Source organism: Netta rufina (genome assembly GCF_964035555.1).
Source record: "Netta rufina genome assembly, chromosome: 1".
Lineage (NCBI taxonomy): Eukaryota > Metazoa > Chordata > Aves > Anseriformes > Anatidae > Netta > Netta rufina.
The window spans coordinates 143,471,308-143,488,905 of NC_140123.1; the positions used below are offsets into that span (position 1 = coordinate 143,471,308).

Below are 17,598 nucleotides of genomic sequence, written 5' to 3' on the forward strand. Positions count from 1 at the left end.
ATGTAAAAACAGGACATGAAGTACTTAAGGCTGTTCACCCTCATTCCTTCAGACTTCCCCTCTCTGCACAGAGATGTATGTCTAGAGGGAAGCACAGAAGGAAGATGTATTCTCTTGGGGATTCAGGTGCATCAGCCACGTGCCCCTTCACCCTACCGATTCACTATTTGGGCCCTGCAGACGTGCCATGCTCCCCATCCTCCCACCAACAGCTATCTTGGAACCCAGCACCAGAACCTTCATCACAGCCGTGCTCTCAGCAGTGCTATATTCCTCTTCTGCCTTCATGGCGTAGCTTCTATCTGCACTACTGGCCTCTTGCAGCTGCAGAATGGAGATTTTGTGGGGAAAAAAAAAAAAAAAGAGGAATTAACTGCCAGGAGGAAGAGGAGCAGGGGCCAGGTAAGTAAGGATGAAAAGGAGGCACTGTCTGGAAGGAGACTGAAGTTGTGAGAGGGGGTCCATATTCTCTTCCTGAGGGCAAGTTTTATTCTTTCTGGTATCATTTCAAATGCTGCTGTTGCTATCAGAAGCCACACAGGTCCTAACTATTCTTCCTAATGTTAATAAAAGGAGTAATAATCGAGAAATGTCATGAGTTGGTCATAGTTTAGCTTTTATTTTTTATTTTTTTGGAGATATCTCCAATTATCCTGCATCCCAAGGGACAGTTACTAATTGTGCCTCCTGCTAGTGTTCACCCCAAGGAATTCAAAACAGCAGCAAATGAAATCAGAATGGAGAAATAACAAATAGAGCTGGAAGATAAAGGAAAGAGAGTGACGTCCTGATTCTCAGGTGCAGAGTCCTTTCACGTTGAGGAAATCATTATTCTCCTACAATGCAAGCTGAGAGGAAAAAGCAACCAACATAAATAACTCCTTGCTGGTAAGAGAAAGGAACTCCAGAAAAATCCAAAGCACATTTACATCCTGAAGGTATTCCTGCCCTTGTTCCAGATCTCTTTTGTCATCTCTTTTCATTCCCAAATGCAGGCTAGGTCTATACCGAATACATCCCCTGACTGTGGGAAATGGATTCAAGCAGCAGAAAAATTCCCCAAATGTGTACATGCATGACAGTGTGCCAAAGAGCTTCGCCCTTCAGATTTGTGAAGTGGTGGAGTCTGCCCCAATACGTACTGAAAACAAAGGCAGGATGGAGGATTCCTGCCGAAACACCATGTTATAAGACAAGTCCCTGTACAAAGGGACGGTAAGAGAAAACCAGACTGCGCTAATGGAACTTTGTTACCATCAAGCACTGTACCACAAAGCAGAGGGATGGGAGAAGGCGAGTGCTCCTCTTATTATTGGAAGCGAGAAGAACCCTCAGCCCAGCATCCATTAAGCTACACATCTCAGTCATGCAAGAGTTCTCCTTGGATGAGGCAGGAAGAATCTGCCCAAGCAAGACTTTGAATCTGTCTGCAGGACTAGCTGTTTGCACGGACTGCTGGTTGCATCAGGAGAGGAGGGGACGAAGGCAGCAGACCCCAGCATGGCTCTGTATTTAACAGAAGAGGGAGAGGGAAAATATAGCTGTGGGAAGAAGGAACTGGATCTTGCTAGGCAGTGGTTTCTGGAGAAGGCACTCTGTCAACTTATTCATATGCACAGCTGTGATAATTACTTTCCGCTTCCCTAGCTCACATGCAGTGCCTACCTCTGTGGGAGGCTTTTCCTTTTGCTCCCACAAGAGGAATGATTTTTGGTGTCTTCCACGTGCTTACTGAGCTGTCTCCCATTAACCAGACCGAAACAGCAGAGACTGTAGGCTCTCAGACTACCCTTGTAGCACTATCCCCTCCCCACATCATTCTCTGCAATCTGCAATTGATTGCTGCAAGAAGCAAAACACTCCAGCAAGCTAGACATCACCTTTTGACTCAGCCACACTTTTTTTTTCTGGACTAGCTGCCTTTGTAAACCTTGCTGGGCTTTCAGGTAATACACATTCACAGCCCTGTCAACCTGAAACCATGTGTCTTAATTGCTCACGTTCAAGACTCAACCTTATCTCCAGCCTCCACTGCTCATTCTTTCTAATAAATAAATATATATATATATGTATGACAACAATCATGAGTGGCTGTTAGGGATTTTTGGCCAAGCTCTAGACTGTTATTTGGGCAAAACTCTTCCTGATATCAAGCTGTCCAGAGAGTGAATCAGATTTCAGCATTTAGGGCAGTGTTATTTATGCCACAGAAGTGACCTCATAACATTTAACACTTCTTGTCCTGTTTGTCTCCTTCTTTCAAGGCACTACAGCCTACTTGACAGATCAGAGCCCTGGGACACAGGTTTTACTCTCAGCTTTGGATAGCTGGCTGAACTCAAGCAAAACATTTTCCATCTCTTCATCCCCTTTTGTAAAATGCGGGCTGCCTTTGTAAGCACTGAAGGGTCTACTGATAAAGAGTGATGCAGAAGAGTCAGTGGTATTATTATTACTTATTCTTGCATGGTCTTTCTATTATCCGTCCTGCAGCAAGATCTTGTCATGGGGAGAGATGTACTAGAGGAAAAGCTTAAATACTTTCTACTTGCTGCACCTTTAGATATTGGTAGGGACACACACTGGCAATATCCCACCTGCCAATAAGTGCATTACTTCCCTAAGCAATTTAGAAATCGTAACATTAGTGTGTAAATGTGCTCATCTCTGAAATGCAGCTGTTTCTGGTGCTAGATATGAGAGCTGGCCATAGCAGCTTGCAATGAAGCCTCGTAAAAAAAAAAAAAAAAAAAAAAAAAAAAGGCAGCAGAAGAATGGCCCTGGTTCCTTAGTGTTTTCTAAGTCATATTATCATCTGTGCTTGAGGTACTGGAATGTGAACTGCTCAGTGAGGATTTGCTAGCGTTTCAAACCCATGTCACAAAAGAGAAAACAACTTCACAGGAGGAAGACAATGAAGAATGGGCCCTGCTGTCAATTAGACAAAATAGCGAGAGGAACACGCTGACAGATTTACACCAGCATGTGGACAGGGATAATGCCCTTGCTCTCTGTGTGCATATCCTATGAAAGGATGCGGGCGGCTGTGGTCCCCAACATCTAGTCTGAAAAGCAGGTGCTAATGTCAGGCGGGGGCATCCTGAAAGGGATGCTCCCTCCAGCCACTGTTTCCTCCTAGCACTCCGGATACCTCTTGGAGATCTCCCACACAGTGACCAGGCTAAACTGCTTGGTCAAAATGCCCGGTGAATTTCTGCATGAGGTCCAAAAAACTCACATCCCACAGTGATGAGAGCTAGCCACACATACTCTGGGCATACAGTGACATGCTCCTTGAGCACAGGAGCTGCAGACTGTGAAGGTAGCTTCAAGCAGTCAGTATCTGTTAAGGGTAATGTTCAGTGTGTGCTGTTTATTAATAATTTCTCCTGAGTAGGAAGCCTCATAAAAATAGAACATAAACCCCTGTCATTCCTTCCCTCCCCCCAGCTACATTAAAGTATCATTACAGTCACACACATAAAAGAACCAGGCATCCAAGCACTTCACAGCCTCTGCAGGGTAAGGTTACTGAGGCTCCTGGTACTCCTGCAGTCTAGTTGCCAGTTTCTCCTTACCCTTTGAACTCCTCTGCATTGTTGTCCACTCCTCTGCTGGCCGGTATCTCCGTGCACAGACAACCTCTGCAGAACCCAGAGGCAGGGTATACCTATTCTGTGACTGCTGCGCAGGCTTTGGAGAGCATGCAGATGCTCACACCCCTGGGATGCAGTCCTGAGGCAATGCCACAGCCACGCTTCCAGGCTTGGGATATGAAGAGCAGGTTAATACAGACTTAAAACCCGCCTGAAGGTTGCCCTTAGCAGAGAACAGAGACACACAGTAGATGCCTCTCATCCTCTTCTTCCACTCTTCCCATTACTAATATTTCCTTTCTTCTGCTGACCAGTAAAATAACTTGCTGAAAGCAACTAGAGTTCGGCAGAAGTCTGATCCCTTCCTTAAAAAAGGAGTAGATTCTTTCCTCCACATTTGGGAGGATAAAAACCCTCAAATGTCTGATAATGTGGTGTGGGTTTTTTTGTTTGTTTTTTTCGGGGGCTGGGGGTTGCCAATGCATCCATCAAGGACACAATCTGGTATTCCCTGTCTTCTTGTCAGCATAAGAGCCATGGTAAATGAGGTGACAGAGGTGATATAATAGTTCCAACCAGAGCATATCGACTAAGTCAAATATTTATGTATTCAGCTTGACAAACACTCCTTTCCTGGCAGAAACAAGGGACCAGCAGTGGATGTTGCTGCAGCTAACATGGAGATCGGTATTTTCCCAAATGAGTAATAAAGAATTCTTGGGGGAAACATTACAGCAGTTGGCTGTGCCATCCCAAATGAATGGCATGGCAAGCATGCACAGAAGCTGATAGGCTAACAGCTAACTCAAATGAACTAGCTCCAGTGGTGGCACAGAAGTCAGTTCAAGTAGAACTGTTAACGTAGATGATAAGTACAAGTGTTATCTCACATCCCTTCAAAGATGTTAAGTGAGTTCAGCCACTTAGTTGCATTTAATTGATAACTGAATCTGGCTCTTAGACTTACCTGGATTTTAAAACAGTGCAAATTACTGATCAGAGCCATGCAGTCTATCTATACTAGGAGTTTGACTGGATATAGATTTATTGGCTCAAAACATTATTGAAGAAAACTGCTTGTAGAGAGGTCTTGGGCATGAGAACCAAGGAATTCTCAGAGAAAAGAGCGATTCCTCAGATTCTTTGCAAGTTCAGATGAAGGTTAGTGGTCCAGTATGCATGGATATCAGCATGGGGCCTCAGGACAAATCCAGATACTCAGTTACTATGGTGAAGGGGGCCATGTGAGCACCTAGGCAGACACAGGCAATTTACTGGTGTCCTACTGGGAATGGATTTGCAAATTAAAAACCAGAAAATGAAAGACAAGGGCATGTGTGAGGATGCTGAACTGACTGAAGAGATGAAACTTTTCCTGGAGCAGCCCAACAGAGTTTTTCTCAAACAGTATTTCTCATGGAGGGGTGAAAGAAAGGAAAGAAAGGTCTGAGCTTGGTTCCATCACTGAAGTAGAAAGAAATGTAATAACCTCTACAGATCTGGAGAGGTACCTCTCTTTTGAAAAATCTCTTCACGTATAGAGTCCACTAAGGACCTCAGTGCCAAAACCACACCTCTCCAGGAGGCAGATCCAAGAACGTTGCACAGAGGCTTTGCCCACGCAGGCACAGCAGCAAGAAGATGCTGGATGCTGAGGCTGAAGGAGGTGCCGTCAGAGCGACTCTCTCACTGGAGCAGAATAGTGTGAACCGCTTTGGAGGACTGCCTGGAAATCAACATGAGAGAGACAAACAGATCGACAGCAAGGTCCTGAATTTTAATAGAATGGTCAGAATTTGAGAAAAACATCCAAAGCACAGAAAACCCCAAGCCTCCTTAAGATTCGTAACATTCGAAGTGTCAATTTTCTACTGGTCTTGAGAATGACAGAGATGCTTTAGTGCAAATGTAAATCAACCTCTTTAGTACTCATTGTCTCAGCAGCAGCCCATGACCGTGACCATACAAATCCTGGCAGGTGCATTAAGATGATCCACCAGCTTCATGTGTGAAGCCAGGAGGAGTAACAGGGAGGACTAATTTGCCAATGGTAAACCTCCACCTAGTGCCCACTGAATTCCTACAGTAATTTCCCAATCCTTTGCAATTTTAATATTCCAAGACTTTTAAAAGGACACAGAACACTAGCCCCAGGAAAATGTCACAAATTTGGAGTGGACTGCCCAGCCACTTTCAAGTACAGGAGAGCTAATTTTTAAAAAACGGTATTTAGGATCTTTATTGCAAAATAGGTTTTCTGTGGCCATATATTCTTTTCTTTTTTCCTTCAGATCATGTGTCTCTGTCTTTCTGTGTGTGCATGTGTGCGTATGCGCCTCTATGTTGGTTCCTAGTCTGTAACTAAGCCAAGTTTGAGTGAGTAATCGTGATCTCTGAGAGATTAACCTCTTACAAGTTCCATGAAAATAGCTGGTGGTGTGGAACAGAGAGAACTTTGTAGGTTCTCCACTGAGGGAAAGACTTCAGAGTGAGCTGAACTCATTTCACACAGAAGTCTCCATGTTGGAGAGAGATGTTATAAAAGCCTCAGTACCGGGAGAAGTGTAGATCAGAACTCACATCTTGTCAGGCATTAGAAAACGTCACCATGACACAAATCTTTTGGAAGCCAAGCTTCATTAGCTCTGCGGCTCACAGACCCCCTTGTTTTCACCTAGAAGAGGGCAGGAAGGATAAGGTTTGTCACTTTTTCTTTCTTATTCAAAATCAGTTCAATTTCCCCAAAATACCCTTTCTCAGATGTGACTAATCATGGAAAATATTGATTCCCTTCTATCCCTGTCAGAAAGTTATAACTTCAGAGCACATGAAAATAACAGCTGATCAATGGACATCATCTCAGCAAAGGCAATAAAAATAATACCTGTGTGAGAAGCAGACTGTGAGTGTACACAAAAGGTAGAGCGCAGAAAGAGAACATTATAAAACAGAACAAATATATATTTATAAGCCTGCAGCGGCAAAACGCCTAACTTAAATTAAAATACCGTATGAAAATATTACAAACCTACTAGATGAAGGATCAGAACGCTGTTTAATGGCTTTCTCATTGTTCAGTGTTATCTCTGTGATCAGTTGCTATCTATTGCTATTGTCAACGCTCATTTACACTAGTGGATGCATGTGTATTTGTGTGTGAGGACAGATGCACAAAATCTGGTGCAGATCCTCAGGTGATGTAAATTGCCATGGCTGTATTGACGTCAGTAAAGATACACTGATTTCCTCCAGCTGACAATTTGCTTTTCTGTATGTAAAAGGCACAGAAGCTAGGTGCTGTTTCAACTTTGCTCTTAGACACATACAGTAGGCAAATGCTCATGCAAATACATTCTCTCTCATATGTGCAAATACACATCTTGCTTTGCAGTACACATTGCAAGTAACGACAGGAGATTTATACTCCTTCCTATGCTGAAATTTATAAACAGGATTGTTCCTGATCTGTCTGCCCACTCTTATCTGTAACAATATATCCCCACTTGCTTTGCTACAGATCTTAAAAAAGACAGAGATGAAAGGGACTGTCCAGCATCAGAAGGCTGTTAAAAATACATTTAGGAAGGATTGAACTTTGATCTTAAGACTGTTAGTCCACTACTCTAACTAAGACCTTTCTGCCTCTTAAACAGAGCCATTGCGCAAAATAAATCCAACTCTCATTTTCTCACCTAGGGCTTAGCTAAATGAAATGACAAATTCCAGAATAGATAAGAATATTATTACCTTGTTTCAGGATACTACTCTTTGGGGGGAAAAATTTAGATATATATATATCTTAAAGGTATGAAAGGAAAAAAAGGTCATATTTCAGGCTTTGTCTCCATAAATGACTATTTTCTCGTTTGCTCATTTGTTCCTACATGGTTCCATGGAACGTGGACCAAGCCATGATTACAGGCTACAGGTAATTTATGTCAAATGAAATATTTTCCATCTGTTACACAGAGGAATATTTCTGCCTTTCTATAATGTTTTCCTAAGGGAGAAACAACAAAAGGTTTCATAGCAGAGAATGAAGGTGGAAAAAAAGGGAAAAAATAATGGAAAAAAAACATCATTGAACTAAAAGAAAGGGGGAAAAAGCACCAAGGCAATTATAGGGAAAACAACAGCAAAAGCAGAGGGTCTATAAACCCTAGGTACAAAAAGATTGAGACAGCTCTTTTTTACTCTTTCTACTTGGATTACAACACAGAAGGAAAAAAAATAGAAGTGTAAGATAGGCATATCACTACAATCTAACACATCCATTTATCTATAGGTACTTATAGATAAGTATACTGCATAAATATTTTTTGTTTTATCAGGCAAACACTTCCTTTGAATGAATAGAGAGATGCTGAAATTAATCAAAGACCAAACTGCCCGCTAGCAAGCTCCAGTCTGGCCTCATCCAAGGACTAGAAAAGCATCCCAAGGCTAGACTTCGCTGGCTTGCCCCGAATAAAAGTGCAAATAATTCTATGTTGGGTGCAGGTGGAAATGTGTACAGTCTGTGCCTCATATAAGTAGCCACTTGCTGCATGCATAAGCTGTATGTACCATGCCCAAACTGTATATTCCCATGTGCACATCTTTTTGTGAAGGACCGGGAAGTATCAGTCACTTGTTGCAATCTCAGAGCGATGGGTGTCCTTCCGTGCTCTGTGTGTTGCAAAGAAAGGGGCAGCAGGCCCAAGAGCCAGAAATTCTCAAAGGTGTCTTTAATACCTTGTCATTTGGGGTATTTTTACATGTATACAATTTCCAAACAGCTATGCATGAATTCTTCTGTTTGCTAACAGTGTTGCCGTGCAAGCCCATGGCTCCTGAAGTCCCCTGGTGATCCTTAACCTCGGATCTGCCTCGGAAGTGACACCAAGCGGGCCGATACAAAGCATGTGCAAGAAAGGTACCCTTGCCACCAGAGAAGAGCATCCTGGCTGCAGCAGAGCATACAGCTGAGTGACATAAAAATATCTCCAAGCACAACAGTCAGTTCTGCACACAGACTCCTTCCCCAAGCTCCCAGCCAGCCAGTAAGACTTTCCATAGCAGCATTTTTAGGCTTTAATAGTGTGTTTCTCTGGCCAGGACATTATACAGCACCATATTGCAGTCCTGTCCCCCTGGGGGGAATTCCTCATGCCATCTTCACTACGCAATTTTGTACCTAGAATTTCATCCTGAACTCCTCCTAAGCTGAGACTTTTTCCTTCTCTTTCCTCATCTGTGATCTCTTATAATATTGTTATGAATCATTAATTCCATATTCCTTCGCCTGGGACTTTATAGGCCCTGATGCAGATATGACGCAGGTGTGTTCGTACCGTAAAGAATGTCTCAGGCTGATTACCATGTGAATGGAACCAGTACAGATGTATCTTAAAATGGGACACAGTTGCAGAGACTCTACTTTTTCTCCTCCCATTGTAATCTTTATTTCATTCTCGTCTGAGCAGGGCTTTGGTATCCGTGCAGCTACGCCAATGCAACCCCCTGTCATTTGAAACCGGCTTACAGCGCTCTACTCCAAGTAACTTTTGATGCTGAAACTGTGCCTTGCTAGCAGGGATTTTCAGAACCCAGGGCAGCCCCAATGCAACTATTTCTGGTGTGTGAAAGCTCAAGGGAGTCAGACTCTGAAATAGGCTGGGGGAAATCTGAATCCAAAAGAGCGAAAGCAGAGGGCATATGTAGCACTGCTTGTGCACCCAAAGTGAACGGGATGGGTATCTGGGGTACATGGGCAATTCAGAGTTGCTCTGGCCTTTTTTTTTTTCCCTTTTTTCTTTTTTTATTCCTTTTTTTTTCTTTGTGTGTGCTGGTGCAATGCGCAAATATAGCAAAATATGTTAATAGTAAGCCATAATATTTACAGTTATTGTTAGTACCCATTGAAATCTGTGGGATTTTGTCTAATGCCTTTACCCTGGAGATAATCCATAGAATAGAACATTAATGCATAGTTAAAAAGAAAAATTATGGAAAACAGCACCTCTGCATATGCAACATCTTCATTTCAAAGTTACATAATTGAGCTTTTGAAATTAAACAAAAATACAGCAAACAGCCTCAGACCACAGCACCGACTAGGTGCCTCTAACAATATCTTTTAAAACACGCCTCTTTAATAAGATAAAAAAATACTGTCCTAAATTAGTACAAAATAAAATAGAATAGGTTTCAGCCTAATGCAAATCCAAATGAGCTCTAAGACCTCTGGGAAAACGTGATTTTAGCAAATTTCTTCCAAGAGTCCTAAGAGTTTGTTTTGCATGATGAGACGATCTTGCAGAGCAAACAGAGACTAATAATTTAAAGGATCTACTTAGCTTCTGTAAGTCGTGCCAGACAAACACTGCTTCTACACCTGCTTTCAGTGTTGGTGATGTGGTTAAAAGAAGACTTGAATGCTACGCTGAATGTTCGTAAATTGCACCTATGCCTTTCGATGGAAGAAACAGCAACTGAATGTTAACTATTATTTAATCGTATTAACCAAAGTCAGTTTTCCAGATAATGCACGGGCTCAAAATCTGAAGTCCTTCCATAGGCAGAGCTTCACTGAGAGACTTTCACTGAAAAAAAGACGGCAAGATTCAGGCCATTTAGACTTAATGTGCGAAATTCAACCCCGTGGCGTTCCTCTGATAGTCAATGAAGGGTACTGAGGACTGGAAGAGAAGGCAGTTTTCTGATAAAGACGGGGAGGAAAATTTATACTCACAGCGTTTGACGATACTTTCGGGTGGTCCCTTAAGACAAGAGGCTGCCTCCTAAGGGTGATCTAAGCCATGCTAATTTAGCAACCTGTATTTTTGAAGCAAAACATTCCATGACGAATGACCTTATTTTTTTGTTTTTAAAGCTGTGAGGCGCTTATGCAATAGATTCCTAAGGTAGAAAGAGACAGATGCCACAGAATAATAATCAGCCTAATTCTTGCTCAGAGTCTCTGCAAAGATCTTTCTCCCTGTCTCTCCTTTCATAGGTAAGCTCAGGGCTACCTTTTCTCAGGCAACATGCGGCAACAATTAGTGTGTCTTTGCAAAACTCAGGAATTCTTCCCTTCTAGAGGAGGGATTGCTTTTTTCTTCTCTTTAAAAATGTAATTTTCTTATTAAAAAAACACACACACGACAACAACAACAAAAAAAATCTATTAGTTTTAAAGAGAGCTAACAATGAAAGTAAGACTGAACTTCTCTTAAAAAGATGATTCTGTTGGTTTTTCTTCCCAGCCCCTTTCAGAAGACTGCCCTACTTGACATGAATAGTCACATGTGTCCAAAAGCTCAGCTCTTCACTTCTATCCAGGGCTTGAGGTGAGCTGGGCTGCAAAAAAAACTCAATCCTAGATCAAATGGAGCAAAATCCCTGGGCTGTGTCTGAGGTGAGACGGGGCACCCCCAGTACATTTAAACACGCTGCCCAGAACCTCCTGTTTTGTGAGAGGCAGAGGAAATCCCATCACCGGGCTGTGATTGCCGGGCACTGCCTGGATGCTGCTTTAGCCCTTCATTTCAGCCACTGCGTCTTGTCATGCTAAAACATCATTTCTGTTCTGTTTAGAGTGGCCATTTTCTGTAGTGAGCAGCCAGTTCTTACGCTCTTGGCTAAGGGGGAAAAAGCAGAGGACACTGAATTTCAGGGTTTATACTACAGGGAAAAACACGTTCAGATTTGCGTAGGAAGGAAGGAAGCGCAGACACCTAATCTGTGTAGGTATTAAAGTACATGTCCCCTGCTGTCACGCAAAAGCCAAAATACAACTCTCAGGTTGGCCAGCTGGATCACAAGGGATACTGGGCATGCTGTCAAAAAGGTGGTGAAAGATCCTCCACATTCGAGTTGCCTTTAAGTTAGGTTTTGCAGTCCCTTTGATTTCCTTCTGACAGTCAGAGATGAGAGAGGATGAAACCCGGTGTACACAATCAATGGGAAAAAAGGGAACCGGCAGGAGTGGGAACTGTAGACTGTTTTGCATCTTTCCTATTCCCCTTTCTATACAAAGACTTCGGTTTGCCTATGCTATAGAAGGAAACAGAAGCAGTCTATTTCAATCTTCGTGAGTGAAGAGCGCTGCAGGGATTGCTCTGTTATCCCCAGCAGCAGCCCTGACTTTCCACAAAAAGGCTACATCTATGTATCTAGCTCTCTGTTATTTATAGCTTGTGGTACGATCTGTCAGCGATCACCTGTGTTCTTAACGCGCTTCTCTTTGTGCCTTTTGATACGAAGAACTGATCCACGATTCTCGTCCCAACCAAACCCCACTAGAAAAAAGCTCAGATAAGGAGGAGGCATTTAGACTTCTGCACCGAAATTGATTCTTCAGTCTGTGTAATGACATATGTTAGAAACTCTGCTCGGAAGAAAGGAAAGCCCTTGCTAATACGACATTTCTAACAGAGCCTTCACTGCAGGGGTTCACTATTTCAAAAACAATGAGGTTGATTATGCATTTTTATACGCATTTCTCACTGTTTTCAACCGAGTGACTTCAACCAAGCCATTCTGGATTTAGAGCAGCATGAGCTCAGGATCTGGCCCCACATCTTTTTAAAACTTCATCCACTGCATGGTGAATAAGGGCCAGATCCTGCAAATGCTTACTACCTGTATCAACACTCTGTGTATTTTAATGCACATGCTTCCTTTAAGGTGTGATCGCAAAATTGAATCATTACAGTGCAGTATTTTAGGAGTACGGACCCGTCTTTTGGGATTCAAGCATGCCTTGACCGTACGTAGTCCTTTAATAGTATTTCTTTTAATAGTAATTTCTCTACTGATTTTCACAGAATCATGTAGTAGGTGCCTTGCTGTTGCTAAGTGGTGTAACTCTACTTACACCGGCTGAAAATCCAGCTCCATATCATAGCCACGCTTCTGTGCTCAAAGCCAACACGACTGAGAAGGGGCCTTTTGTTTTAAAAGTGCCAAAAGAGATAAGGAGGACATCTGGGGCCATCCACTGTCCTGCGTACTTTATTTTGGCATCGCTATAAGCAAAACAACAGGGCCCATTCCGGAAAGGAAGAGCACTCTAGTTGTACTACTTACATTACCAAATTCCTCACGTGAGAGAAGCCACGCCAGAAGCTGAGCACCTTCCCTTCCCGAGTTCCCTAACTGGCTTCGAGCAGACAACATCCCCCTGCTTTCCAAGCGCCTAAACCAAGGCCAGCACCATGCCCTGTGCAGTTGTCATGACCAGCTGGCGAACTGACGGCATATACGGGACACAAAACCCAAGCAAATGAGACTCCAGGAGTCGCCTCTTCCACCAGCTCCAGTGCAGGAATGCTCATCCTTGTTTACTACACACGCATGCACGCAGACCGCTATCAGCATTCAGCACTAGCAGTCACGCTTTCTGCGCTGCTAAAAAACACTTGGTCCTTTTCACGAGCTGGGTCGGCATCGGGTACCACTCACCAAAAAAAAAAACAAAACAAAACAAAAAAAAAAAAATAAAAGGCAACCCACAGGCGCGTGCCATACGCATCCTAAATGTCAAACATATGCACGGCAGCTGTACCTCTGCGAACCCCCCGGCACCATGCGCAACCCTCGCAGCGGGGAGAGGAGGAGAACCCCAGCTCCCAGGGAGGAGCGGGGATTTTCCCTGGCGGGTCGGGGGGCTTTTTGGGGGATGCCGGTGACTTAGGGCAAGCAGGAGGAAAGCCTCCCCACCGCCACGCCGGGCTGGCGTTTGCTCCACGACTCGGGTACCGATGCCAGGCGAGGAGGGCGCGATGCTGGGCTCAGGCTGGCCACGGACACTTGCCCCTGGAAGAAAAGCGGTCAGGGGGGAGGCAGCACCCTGAAGAAGGGGCGCACGGAGGAGGGGGAGGAAGGAGCACGGCCCCCCGCCCACCCCTCACCCCTCACTCACTCCGGTCTCCGGCCGAGGATGCCCTTGCCGATGGGCGGCGGGGTCTTGTGGTGGAGCAGGGCGCTGCAGCACCCCTTCTCCCTGCCCTCCTTGTCGGCGGGGGGCTGCTGCCCGCCCGCCCGGCCGCCCCCGGGGCCGCCCCCCGCCGCCTGCTGCTGGGGCTGGGGCTGGGGCGGCTCGGGCTGGCCCGGCGGGGGCGGCGGAGGGGAAGGCGGCGAAGGCGGCGGCGGCGGCGGCCCCGGGGGGTGCTCGGGCGGCGGTCCCGGGGGGACCCCGGCCCCGGCGGTGGTAGGGGGCTCGCTGCGGGGCGGCCGCTGCCCGCGCAGGCTGCGGTTCTCGGTGCTGAGCTCGTCCAGCCGCCGCTCCAGCTCGTCGATGCGCTGCCGCTGGGTGTGGATGAGGCTCTGCTGGTTCTGCACGATGGCGGTCAGCTCCTTCAGGTACAGCACGGCGCGCACCGGGTTCTCCAGCAGGCTCTCCATGCCCACCCCCCCCACCCCGCACACGCACCCACCCACCCCCTCTCCCCTCTTCTCCTTCTCCTTCTCCTTCTCCTCTCTCTCCCTGCGCGGACCCCGCGGGCCCCTCTCCGCCCGCCGGCCCGAGCGGCGCCTGGCTGCGGGGAGGGCGGGCGGCGGGCGCGCTCCCGCGGCCGGGCACCCGCCGGAGCGAGCGCGCGCGCGCCTGGGCACGCGCCCGGCCAGCGGCCGCCCGATGGTGCCGCGGGGTGGGGGGGGGTGGGGGGGGGGGAGCGAAGCCGTTCCTATGGGGGGGGGGGGGGGCGCCGCCGAGAGCCCGCCCATGGCCCCGCCGCGCAGGCGCCGAGGGGTGGAGGGGGGCGGGCGGGAGCTGAGGGGGCGGCTGAGGGAGGGGACGCTGAGGGGAGACCCCGTCCCCGTCCCCGTCCCCGTCCCCGTCCCAGTCTGCCTGCCTCCCTCCCTCAGTGGCGTTCCTGCGTGGTGCCTTTCTGTGTTATGTTTATAAATTCCCATCATGACTTAGTGGTTTCTTTTATTATTATTTTATTTTATTTTTATTATTTTTTTTTCTGTTGGTTGCGCTTAAGCAAAGTGGTGTAATTCGAGGTGGTGGTGGCTGCCCTGCTGGTGGCGGTGCTGTTTGGTGGTGGTAGCACGCAGCGGGCAAGGAGCTCCCCAGGAAAATGGGTATCGGGGGAACTAGTGGCACCCCCATCAGCTTGCCGCTCCCCCGAAGCCTTGGTCCCCCAAATCCTTGGTCCCTCAAAGCCTTGGTCCCCCGAAGCCCTGGTTTCCTTTAGCTTCTTGGGAAGCAGACAGGACAAAGTGCAGAGCTCTGACTGGGTGTGCAGACTGCATTTCTGAGCAGATGCTGTCCATTTCTCGCGAAACGCCTTCCCTTGCCCTTCCTCATGCACGTCTCTGAGTTCACAAACTTTCAGACCTGGGTCTGAGGAGACAACCCTTGTGCTTTCTGTCATGCGAAGTAGCCTAGGTAAAGGCAGCACACTTATTTACAGGGACTCTGGTGCAGATCTGTGAAGAGTTTTGGTCACAGAGCAGCAACCTCGTCAATCACCGTTGGCTCTGAAGGTCCAGGAGGGGCAGCAAGCGGTCACACCTGATTTTAGGCAAGCCCATCCGTAGATCTGACCGAGCATCCAAAAGGTGCAGGTCCACAGAATGAAAAGCAACTGTCCTTAAGCAGATCATTTTGGGGGAAGGACTATTTTCATTTAGCCTTTTCAGATCAGCAAAAACTGCACCGCAGCGAGGAGCTCCTGAAGTGAGGGACCGAGAAATGTGAAGGAGAATCTCAGCCTCAGCTGAGCGGAAAGGTGTATTTCCAGTCCTTTCTGTTCACAGATAGCCTTGGGAATGTAAACTGATGCAAACAGGATCACCAGGATTAGAAACCGTTCGCAGATTCCTTCTAAAAAGGAGCTGCTATTCACAGTTCTCTTGCAAGCACTTAGAGGTGGCTTTGGGGGATCGTGAAGCATTGCCGTATGTCCCCTGTGTCAGGGGAAGACCCTGGAGTGAACTCTAAGAGCACTCAAATCCCACACACTTACGATTTTAATGGAAAAATTTAAGAGAGACCTTTCTCCACCTCACTGCCTGCTGTGCCATTAATGTCTTGTGAGGGGGGGCCGGCTGAACAGGAACCGGTGTTGTGTAGCAAGGTGAGAGATGGTTGTAGGGGAACGTGAAAAGGCATACGCAGAAACACAGGGGAGATGAAAGCACCTAAGATATTTTGGGGTAAGCGTAGAAATGATCATTTTGGAGACTGTGCTGGTATGCTGCCTCCTTTCAAGATACACTGCTGAGCAGCATCAGCTCAGTCCTATCTCACAGGAATGGAGTCCAGGGAAACCAGAGGAAATAATGTACTTTTGGCATGGGTACACTCTGGGAAGGAACATGGGATGGCTGTGGGTACATTGGTGTATACACACACACACACACAAAGATAAGAGAGCTTCCTTGTCCTCATTAGGAGAGACTTTAGGCAGGGATTGTTTCTCTTGCAGGATGGAACAGGCTGTTTCAGCACTTAGGGGCTAGCTCTGTGCGCATTTCTATCTTCGTGTTGGACATAAGGTTCCTTTTCTGCCCACCTGGGTAAAAGCAATGACGAAATAAGGGCCATAAACATCGTGCTGGCCTATCCATATACAGTACGACAGGCTGCGGTACGTATTCGTAAGGTAATAGTAACTAACGAGAAAATGTGTCCTGGTGTGGAAGACCAGGGATGAGGCCATACAGCTTGGAAGTCCTGTGTCATGGTGCTTGAATGCTCATCAGGCAACGTGAATTTTACTGTGTGGAATGGACTTGACATATTTATTCACTTTTTTTGCAGCCTTTATTTGCTTGGCCAGCCTCATTAGCCCAGTTTCTACTCTTAATTTTTTGTCATAAATAAAACAGACAAGGACCTACAGCCATAGATTGGTAAGTTTAAAATGAATGAGCTAGGAGAATCAGAAAGAAACCAGTTTTCTGTGTGGGTCTAGGAACTGGCAGACAAAAATGGTAAGACAAGCCCTGACCTTCCAGGTTTCTACAGAGAGCGTGTGCCAAAGGGAAATGCAGCACAATGCTTTTGTGCCTAACATGAAAGACTATGCAGGGATCTACTTACAAAATTTCAAGAGGTAATAGGGTTGCATAATCCTTCGTAATAAGAAAATTCAATGAAGAGAGGGTATTCATTCAAGAGGAATCTGCAAGGATATCAGAAGAAATTGAATGTCTTCTTTTGCTCGGTAAGCAAGAATCCCGCATAGCTAGGAAACGCCTCCTCTTTTATCCAGCCATCATTGTGTCCCTTTGATTACGCTGCCACAGTACCTCGTATATATCATTTGCAAAGCTCTGCACATTAGTGAAGTAAACCTTACTGTTCCGTTGAAGGTGAATGCTAGGATGGCAGCCACCAGAAACAGGGAAATGGTGCCACAGAGTGATTAAATGACTTGTCCAAGGCCACGCAGGAAGCGGGGCAGAGGACAGGGAGGGGGGGGGTGATCTCTGATTTTGAGCATCCTTGGCATTTAGCCCAATCTTCAGGTCATTAAATGCTGCTGCTCCTCTGTTTAGGAGAGATGATATCAAGAGGAAAACAATGGTGAAGATGATGAAAGTATGAATTCTGTTAAAATTATTTTCGCTGTAGATAATTTGTTGGTATTGTGTTTTTCAAAGTCCTGATTCTTTTCAGTCCATTCCAGAAAAAAAATAATAATGAATAATAATGGATTAATTATGTTATTATGGAATAAAGTGCTTCCCTTATCCACTTAGCAAGGTGCTCGGGCATTGCACAGAGAATTACAATTAAAGTGCAGCAATAGTAATTAAAATAAGCATGCATTATATAAACAAAGCAAAATGCAAATGAGTCAAGCCCTTGGATTTCATGGAAAGGTCTAATATTACAGGATTGAATTTTATATTTATTTAGATATTTACTTCAGTCAGAGTAGAGTGAAGCAATAAATTAGTATATTAATAGGCATACATGACACAGAAGGTAGTAACATCTTCAGGTGTTTCATCTGCAGAAAAAAAATACTGCAGAGTGTTCTTGTAACTTTTTTCTGAG

General features: G+C 45.7%; 1 protein-coding gene across 1 annotated transcript in view; it reads right to left on the reverse strand.

Moving 5' to 3' along the window:
• IQSEC3 (IQ motif and Sec7 domain ArfGEF 3) overlaps window positions 1–13,985 on the reverse strand; it is a gene marked incomplete at both ends in the record, with an annotated part of 96,520 nt that extends 82,535 nt beyond the window's left edge. The window contains one exon of the mRNA XM_084306389.1: window positions 13,504–13,985. Within this exon, the coding sequence (XP_084162515.1) occupies window positions 13,504–13,985 (482 nt within the window). The remainder of the gene's footprint in view (window positions 1–13,503) is intronic.
• Between the last annotated feature and the right edge of the window lie 3,613 nt (window positions 13,986–17,598).